The 9968-nt window shown below is 34.9% G+C and overlaps 1 protein-coding gene across 1 annotated transcript; it reads left to right on the top strand.

The window, feature by feature from the left end:
• Window positions 1-952: 952 nt before the first annotated feature.
• On the top strand, window positions 953-7036 carry LOC112790348 (WD-40 repeat-containing protein MSI4). The gene is made up of 15 exons (XM_025832692.3): window positions 953-1506; window positions 1606-1669; window positions 2209-2295; window positions 2402-2464; window positions 2674-2739; window positions 2834-2908; window positions 3267-3342; window positions 3420-3627; window positions 3936-4017; window positions 4308-4381; window positions 4470-4581; window positions 5322-5396; window positions 5518-5594; window positions 6122-6221; window positions 6642-7036. The coding sequence occupies exons 1-15, from the start codon at window positions 1235-1237 to the stop codon at window positions 6747-6749; spliced, it is 1539 nt and encodes a 512-aa protein (XP_025688477.1). The 5' UTR covers window positions 953-1234; the 3' UTR covers window positions 6750-7036.
• Window positions 7037-9968: the final 2932 nt, after the last annotated feature.

The following is a 9968-nucleotide window of genomic DNA, read 5'->3' as shown; positions in this document are numbered from 1 at the left end:
CGGATAGGCACACTTCGGTAATTTTCATGCAACCAGTCAAACATTTTAATTATTTTTTATCTATGAGAGAAAATAACATAATATTTATTGTGTTCTTTTTTTTTTGTGTAGTTCCAATGAAGCTATAATGAGTGGAATAGGAAAATTGTGGCAATATTAAGAAATATGCTAGACAAATATATTAGTTTGGCAAAGAATTTTTACTATGTAAGAGATAGGTATCAACAGAAAAATTACACAAACATAAAGTTTAAGTTGATTAGTAAAAGGACTAAAGATGGAAGGACATACAACTTGCCATCTGCATCTGAAGTGGCTGCATTGATTGTTGGCGATGTCGAACAACTAAGCAAAGATACAGATATTTTATAGAGAGTTAAAGAAGAAAGCTCTAACGGATTGATATTTTTCACCCATCTTATTTAGCCTTGCAATATCCATTGTTATTTTCGTATGGAAAGGATGGATTTCGTTTGGGTATTGCAACATCAGATTTTATCTCCGTTAAGCCTACAAAGAAAAATAAAACAATCACTTTGCGACAATATATTTTTTGAAAAGTTATAATTTATATTTTTTAAAAGATATTTTTCCTTAAAACAATATATTTTTCACATAATAAATGAATAAAAAAATATTTTTATCTTATTTTACTCAAATATAATTAATAGATAAAAATTTTTTTTTATATAAAAAATCAAAACATAAAATTATTTATTTTTATAAAAGATTTTTTAAAAAAATTATTAAAAAAGATCTTTTCTAAAAATATCGTGCAAATAAGTCTATAATTAATAAATAAAAAAATCTTTTTACATTAAATACTCAAATATAAAATTATTTTTATTTTTATAAAAATTTAAAAAAATTATTTTTTTTTTCTAAAAATGACGTTCAAAACAAACCCTAAAACATTCCTTAAAAAAGGAAAGCTATATTATTGGAAGAATAAAAAACAAGTCAACCGAGGTGTGTGTATGACTCCATAATAATTAAATTCCTCTAGCCATAACCAAATTAAAAGAAGCACAAAAAAAAAAAAAAAACCCCAAACAACAACAGAATGGGTTTGGCTTGAAGTTTGGAAACATGTCTTTGGGATTGTGAGAGAGAAAGAGAGCAGTGAGCAGTCAAAGCAAAGCATCAGTAACATTAACACTAACACGCGAAGAGGTGTGGTACTTTGAAATTTGAATCGCTGAAAAGTCATAGTGACTGAAAAAGGAAAAGGAAGATGGAGAGTCCGCCTTCAGCTGGTGCCGCCTCTCCTACGGTGGGGAAGAAGAAGGAGACAAGGGGCCGAAAGCCCAAGCCCAAGCCCAAGGACGAACAACACACCAAGACCATCAAAGAAGGCAAGAAGACCCCCCATCAGCAGCACCATCAACAACACCACCACCACCAACCTTCGGTGGACGACAAGTACACTCAGTGGAAGTCTCTTGTTCCCGTTCTCTATGACTGGCTCGCCAACCATAACCTCGTCTGGCCTTCTCTCTCTTGCCGGTCTCTCTCTCTCTAGGGTTTTTCCCTTCTGCTCCTTGCTGTTCTCAATTTTAGGAATTTCTAAATTCTATTTTTTTACTTTCAAATTTCGGTAATTAGGTGGGGTCCTCAGCTGGAACAAGCTACTTACAAGAATCGCCAGCGTCTATACCTCTCTGAGCAGGTAACTTTGTGTGTGTTATTTGATTAAAAATTGTGCATTTTGTGTAATTAATTTTGATTCTGAAGGAATGATGTTATCGTAATCTTGTCTCGATGCAAAGAAAAATATTTTTTTTAAGGACACTGGTTAAGGTGCTTAAAAGAGAAAGTTTGTATGGAAAAAATAAGCAGTTCAAAATTTTCAATTCACTTGGAATGCATTTATTAAGATAAAACGTTTAAGCACTTGTTAGCAAATTTTTTATATTATGTTTGCTGAATAAAGTTATGAGAAAGATTAAACCTTTCCTTTATAAGTGGGTTTGATTTGACGACATTAATGTTATTGAGACTTGAAAGTCCCCTTATTCAGTGTTTGTTTAATGTGCTTCTTGTGCATGCTGCTGAGAGGAAATTAATGTTGTAAGAGAAATTACACCTTCTCTAAGTGATATGCATTTGATGATCTTCATGTGTATTTCATAATAACTGTGTGTCTATGTTCTTTTGAGCTGAAAGGAAAGAAATAAAAGACTCAGTGTTCTTTTTGTGTGTTGGTAGACTGATGGAAGTGTTCCAAATACACTGGTCATTGCGAATTGTGAGGTTGTTAAGCCTAGGGTCGCAGCTGCAGAGCACATTTCACAGGTTTGTTAATCATATGTGAATGTGATATATAGCTTATTATCTTTGAATGGTTTTACTTTGGTGTTTGAAATTCAATTAAGCATTTGGGAACGCCTTTTGGTATCAGTTTAATGAAGAGGCGCGCTCTCCATTCGTCAAGAAGTACAAGACCATTATACATCCAGGAGAGGTACATATTCACCTTTCATATCGATAGAAATTCAAAAGTGGATCCCTTATTTTCGCTAACAAGTTACAAGCTTATGCAATTCTGTCCGGCTTTCTTTTTTGCCTTTATTTTCTTTAGTTATGGTCATTGTTATATTTTGACTTGAACTTGATTATGTTGATAATTGATGAGATAGTGGTGGTTGATCTGATCTATGATGCATTTTATAGGTGAATAGAATTAGGGAATTGCCGCAGAACTCTAAGATAGTGGCTACTCATACAGACAGCCCTGATGTGAGAACTTTACCTTTTACTTTTGTGCATATTCTTTGGAGCTGGTTTGATTTCTTGGTTTATGGTGTCATGTTTCTAATTGACCAAATTTCAGGTCCTCATTTGGGATGTTGAAAGTCAACCTAATCGTCATGCTGTCCTTGGAGCTACAAATTCTCGTCCAGATTTGGTATAGTTTGATGGTTATCCATTAATATTCTAGATTATCCCATCTCTAAGTGCTAAGTGTAATTTGTGACATCAGTTGATGAAGGAGATCCATGTAACATTGGGATGGTCATCTTGTTTCTTTTTTTGGGTATTTTTTTATTGAGACGGAGCTAGATATTGGAATTGATATCAAGCCCCCTCCCCCCCCCCCCCCCCCAAAAAAAAAAAAACACACACACACACAACTTTGAATTAAGTGGCACCTCTACTCAGTTCTTTCAAACCATTGTCAATAAAGAAACTCCAATGCACTATGTTTAGCATGGTTTCTATCATGTGAGATATTGAACTATTGAGACACATTTTTCTTATTGCAGGTGTTGACTGGACACCAAGACAATGCGGAATTTGCCCTTGCAATGTGCCCAACTGAACCCTATGTGCTTTCAGGAGGTTGTCATACTTATTTTCTTAAAACAATCAGGTCAGGTTTTTAAAATCCTGCTCATCTGTTATTGTGGTTGTTGCAGGAAAGGACAAAACGGTGGTGCTGTGGAGTATTGAAGACCATATAACATCTTCTGCCACAGACTCCAAATCAGGGGGATCCATTGTCAAATCAAACTCCAAATCTGGCGAAGGCAATGATAAATCTGCTGATGGCCCTTCTGTTGGACCACGAGGTATCTACTGTGGGCATGATGAAACTGTGGAGGATGTGACTTTCTGCCCTTCTAGGTAGATTTGTTAAATATTTCTTTAGTTATCCACAAGTGGCTATTCTCATTTGACTTTCCACCTTATTATGAACTCTTAGGCTGAAGTCTACGGTGTCCCCTACAGCTTTACTAGTCTTAATTTGCTTCTTGTTCCTTTATTTACCTCCATATTATTCCTTATAAATGTGGTAGCTATACCCTTTTTCAAGCATTGTTGACGATGGAAGAAAATATTCTGTGTTTTCAATTTATGATTTAGGGAGTTAGTTATTTGTACTGTAATAGCAACATATATATTGGCCTGACATTATTGTGATCATACTGAAGTGCACAGGAGTTCTGTAGTGTTGGAGATGATTCTTGCCTCATATTATGGGATGCTCGTGTTGGCTCTAGTCCTGCAGTTAAGGTATATGATCTAATATTCAGTCATGTAATTGATTTTGGTTCCCTAGATCATCTAAGTTTGAAGTTTAAAGCATGTTTTTTAGTGAACAGAACCGTGTTTTCAAATGGACTTGGAGTATATCACCCATGCCATTGAGGTTTTCAAATTGAGCAAATAGCCAAATATGCAATGTACAAAAGACTTTTAATTTCAAACTAAGATATAGAATGGTAATATATCATTCTTTTATATAGATTTTTATATGAATAATTTAATTATATTCTTTTCCTGTTCTATGCATTTGGTGACAGGTTGAAAAAGCGCATAATGCTGATCTTCATTGTGTTGACTGGAATCCACATGATGTTAATTTGATTCTTACTGGGTATGGTTTGCTGTTGTATATTATTATTCTTAATAGTGGATGCAGATGAAGCACCCATCATATTTGACTTGTCATCATATTTCTCCAGGTCAGCAGATCATTCTGTTCGCATGTTTGATCGCCGCAATCTCACCTCTAATGGAGTTGGAACACCAATCCATAAATTTGAGTGTCACAAAGCTGCTGTTCTTTGTGTTCAGGTAACTGCTGACATGATTCTCTCCCCCTTGCCCCTCATACTATGGGTCCTTCATTCATTCTGGCATTATTTCTTCCTAAAGCATTATAGATACTTAAAACAGAAAGGAGTTGCGAACACATTCATCAAGTCATAGTTTGCAGTCTAAATATGCAACCACCTTCAATATAATGCAAAAATTAACAAGTCAAATCCCAATTAAAGTTTAAGCCTAAGCCTTCGATTAACAAGAATTCAAAGGTCGAGGAATAACATTGAGAAAAGAGAGGAAGAATGGAATGGGATTATGGGAATTGATGTGATTTCAGGAAAGTGTCTCGGTGTCACGGTAATTAGAAAATAGGAGAGAATAGAGACGAGGAGCTTGGCTAAGGGATGTATCAGAGGCGATAGGAGAGAGCATCAGGTAGTGGCTGTGAGTATTAAAGGCGGATCATTCAAATTATCTAGGCTTTTGGCTTTGAAGCTTAAACGTAGATAATCAACACAAAACTAACACAATGACAACACATCTCAAAGTTGTCGTAACAGAGCCACAACATATATATATAGTGAAGAGATTAGTAGTTAATTCTGAAAACAAGGAAAGTAAATCTTGATCATCAAATTTTAGGTGAATAGTTAATATTAAATATATAGTAGTAACATTTATATCCATCGCCTCTCACATAAGAGTAAACCTCTCCTGTATTGCAATTACCGTTTCTACGTCATAGGCTAATCGCTAGTTGCTTAATTCAGTGGTCTCCAGACAAAGCATCTGTATTTGGAAGCTCGGCAGAAGATGGTCTCTTAAACATTTGGGACTATGAGAAGGTATAGTTTCGATTGGATTGTGCTTTGCTTCTTTGTTGCCATGAAGTCAATGTGTTGTAAAAGGGTTTCTTTCTTTCTTTCGTTTTTCCCCCCTTTTTCCCTTTTTCTTTTGGTAATGTAGGTTGGTAAAAAAATAGAGCGCTCCGGAAAATCCGTAAGTTCCCCTCCAGGGTTGTTTTTCCAGCATGCAGGCCATAGGTATGAAACCACTATCTCTTTTACCTCTTCGGCACACTTTAATTCGATTTATTTATTTCAAACAACTAACCCTGTAGTTATAGGTCAGAGATTACCTTTACTTTGATTATTTATTAAGACTTACTAAGACAAGATGTTATGAAAAATTTTCAGAATCTGAAACTATTGTTGTTGAAATCTGAATCTGAATCTCTACTTTTAGGTTATCTTGGTATATGTATATCTTACCTGATTCTCTATTTTAATATGGTCATCTGCAATAGTTAATAGACGTGATATGGTACCAACTTGATTATGATTTCTGAACATCACATATCGTGCAAAACATTGTGCCTGTAAAATATGCGCAAAGGATTGTGTTTAGTCACTTGCTGATCCCATCCATTCTAGATGTCATTTCTAGTAGAATTTTGGTCTCCTTTATATAGCTGCAGCACCAAGTTGCTTGTTTTCTTTCTTGTATGGCATTTGGTGTAATTCTGAACTGCTTCCTTTTATTTTGTTAATGAACTTCGAATTATATGCAGGGACAAAGTAGTTGACTTCCACTGGAATGCACAGGATCCATGGACAATTGTTAGCGTCTCTGATGATTGTGAAAGTACTGGTGGTGGGGGAACATTACAGGTACAGAAACATAAAACGGTTATTCAGTTGAAGAGTCTACTTGTCGAAACAACATAAAATGTTGGACACTCAAATTGTTAGTGCAGTTGAGGATGAACCTCTAGAAGGGCAATATCTCACACTTGATAATGCATGTAAAATTTTAAGATTTGACTCTCTTGAAATGTGTTGTATTTTAGAGAGTAAGTTCAGTGTCTGAATTGCTAATTAGAAAATCAATGGCTTCACACTTGATAAGGAAAAAAAAAAAAACATTTATAATTACCATATAATCTACAATTGTTAATTTTCTCACCAGTAGTTCAGACAATGCATTTTACAGGGTAAAGTGGTGATCCAAATATTTGAATATTGGAATGTGCTTGTTGGCTTGTGACGATGTTAGTTCTTTAAGCTGATGATTCAAATTCATTTTTGCAGATATGGCGCATGAGTGATTTGATCTACAGACCGGAAGAGGAGGTTTTGGCGGAGCTGGAGAAATTCAAAAGCCACGTTGTGGCGTGTGCCTCGAAGACCGAAAAATGATGATATATTCCCAATTCCTAGTCCGAGTTCGTTCCTTCCTTCCTTCCTTATGATCTGGACTATGGATATTATTTATTTTTATTTACATTTTGCCCTGGATTTTTGGTAGCTTTATATAAATGTGGTTGTAGGGAGAAAGGATAAACTAGGAACATTAGATTGCGGCATAGAATGACTAAGGCTTTGTGACTATGTTCCTTAAATTGGAATCAGTTCTGCATAAAACTTGAATGTCATGGATCCTTGGAAATTGGAAATATTAGTACATTTCTCAGTTCTTCAACCAATGAATGGAACACTGACACTTTTCTGGAGGTTTTTTAAGATGGTATATATATATATATATATATATATATATATATATATATATATATATATATATATATATATATTGACCGGAGAGAGTTATCATATTGATTAGCTAGTGAGTAGTTAAGAAAATCTTATACCAAAATTCCAGAGGAAGGGAGGATGGGGCGTAAAGAGTAAGGCTTGTTTTAATAACTTGTTTCTGGACTAAATCCCCATTTTGGTCCCTGAGATTCACGCGATTACTCATTTTGGTCCCCGAAATTTAAAATTACCTATACTGGTCCTCCAGATTTAAGTTTGGGCACCAATATGGTCTCTTGACTCTTTCCGGTGATGATTAGGCAAATGGAGTACTGAGATGACACCCTTCCTGTCATGTTGGACGCTGTAACGTCTAGTTAATGTGGCGAGGGTTGTATTTATATCCAATTTAGTCCTCCCTTATTAAAACTTTGTCATTATAACTCAGATAAATAATAAGATAATTAGAGTTTCAGGGACTAAATTGGATACAAATATAACCCTCGCCACATTAACTAGCCATTACAGCATCCAACGTGACAGGAAGGGTGTCATCTCAGCATTCCATTTGCCTAATCATCACCGGAAAGAGTCGAGGGACCATATTGGTGTCCAAACTTGAATCTGGAGGAGCAGTATAGGTAATTTTAAATTTAGGGGACCAAAATGAGTAATCGCGTGAATCTCAGGGACCGAAATAGGGATTTAGTCCATGTTTCTGCTTTCTTTGTCGTCGCCATTAGAGTGATGGGTATCGGGACAAGAAAAATTAGACGGGGACTGAAAAATTGTGGAAACAAATTAGACGAGTACTCCTTAGCATTACCTAATAATTAAGTCTAATTAATATTTTTAAAAAGTGTTTAAAAATTCTTTGAAATTCAATTGAATTGAATTTCTGTTTGAAAAAAAAAATTAGTTTAGAAGGAATTTAATTCAATTCCATTAATTTTTTTCAGATTAATTTTCACATCAGATTTAGAATTTCATTCTATTAAGATTTTTTTTTAAATTGTGAAATGTTTTAAAATATATTCTTATAATCTAATTACTTTTTTTATACCTCTCACCCACTTTTTTTTCACATGGTTACACTCTTCATGCCTCCCACCCCTTCCTCTTTACATCCTTTGTGACGGTTCCCTCTCGTCACTGTTGCTGTCGGAGATCGAAAGCTGCTTTTCCCCTTCGCTGTCGACAATGATGCCGTTAACATTCCTACTTTCGTATAGTATCACAAAATTCTGCACTCATACCAATTTGTTAATTTTTTTTCTTTTTTTGTTTATAATATTTGAAGAGGTAAACAAAATTTGAGTATTTTAGGAAAAGAAAGAGAAAATAGATTTTTTTAATAAAGAAAAAACTTGGTCAAGGTTTTTTGAAGTTAAAATTGAAGTGTTGATCATAAAAGGATATGCTGTGCTTTTTCTTTGTTTTAGGAAAAGAAATTGTATTTGATTTGATCTATTGGTGTAAAATTATATCATGCTTGAAGATTCTGACTTTTTGAGCACACTATGCAATTTTAAATGTGTTTTTCTTTCTTTTTTTTAGATGAAATCGTTGTTACTTGCATAAAAATCTTTATATTTATAAAGATAAAAATCTGAGTCTTATGTATATTTTGTTAAACCTTGAATTAAAATATTTGTGATTTATTAGTAGATAATTCACTACAAGAAAAACGTGGACTGCCATCGAATTTATCGGCAGAAAAATGAATAAAATCCAACGGTACACTGTTTACCGTTGGATTTTGTGTCGAAATTTATCCGATGGAATAACCTCGCCGGTAACAAATTACCATAAGATTTATGCATCCGGTGGTAATTTGCGTCGAGTTTAGCGGCGGAATATGGAGTTGCGCCGTTACCATTGACCCTGTTTTCCTTCTGGTGGTAGTGAGTCGTCATCTATTCTAAGGTCGATGATGTCATCATCCATAATAGCTGACCTAAGGGTGATCGAATAACTGGTATCAACCATCATTTTTGAAGGAGTTGGGTCATCAATCTGGTAAAGTTCTTGACTCTGTCCTATTGGACTCAATGCGGCCACTTGGCTTAGTCTTAACCACAACTACCTAACTAGACTTGCATGAACCTAGATAAGGCAAAATACATATCGTGCATTTTGAGGTAGAATAAAAGGATTGTAGTGCCTATATTTCCTGGTTACATTAACTTCAGTGATATCGTAGTCCTTGTGCTTTCGTGTTTCCCGTCGCGAACTTGGATCATACCATTCACATTTAAATACGTACATCTTATACGTAGTGTGACATAAATATTCTAATAGAATTATGTTGTGCAACACACCAAATCAATTAGAATGACCACCGCCTGAATCCCCACGAACCTAAATTCCGGTGTTATCTGTTTTCTTTCCAATGGACCACTATAAAGAATGGAACTGATATCCATTAACATTGTATATCAGGTAACTTGTACTCTTATTTATTGGGCCCCAATTAAATGCAACTAGTTTTTAATCTGTTGTGTTAGCTAGATACACGCTAACATATTCTCTGAACCAATGTGAAAAATTGTTTAATGAGGTATCAAAATTTGTCTCTTGGAATAACCTATATGATAGAATAGGATAAAGAAGTTTTGATTAGATTAAGAAGTTAGTATCTTACTGATTGAAATATATACTAAGACTTAAAAAATTCACATGAGGTAGGGTGAAATCTGGTCACAGTTAAGCAACACATACAGATGTGCGACATTGATTTCCTTCTACTTTAACCAATAGTCACTGTCCGCACCCATTGCAGATCCTTCAGGAGCAAAGATCGGGTATGTTGTTCCACTTGATGAGGATTCTCCCCTCTCATCGTTCCTTCCAACCCTTGTTTTATGTGACTCAACATGAGGCTAA

Source organism: Arachis hypogaea, chromosome 3 (assembly GCF_003086295.3).
Source record: "Arachis hypogaea cultivar Tifrunner chromosome 3, arahy.Tifrunner.gnm2.J5K5, whole genome shotgun sequence".
Taxonomy (NCBI): domain Eukaryota; kingdom Viridiplantae; phylum Streptophyta; class Magnoliopsida; order Fabales; family Fabaceae; genus Arachis; species Arachis hypogaea.
Note: the sequence above shows the minus strand (reverse complement) of the source record. Positions and strands in the feature narration are given on the sequence as shown.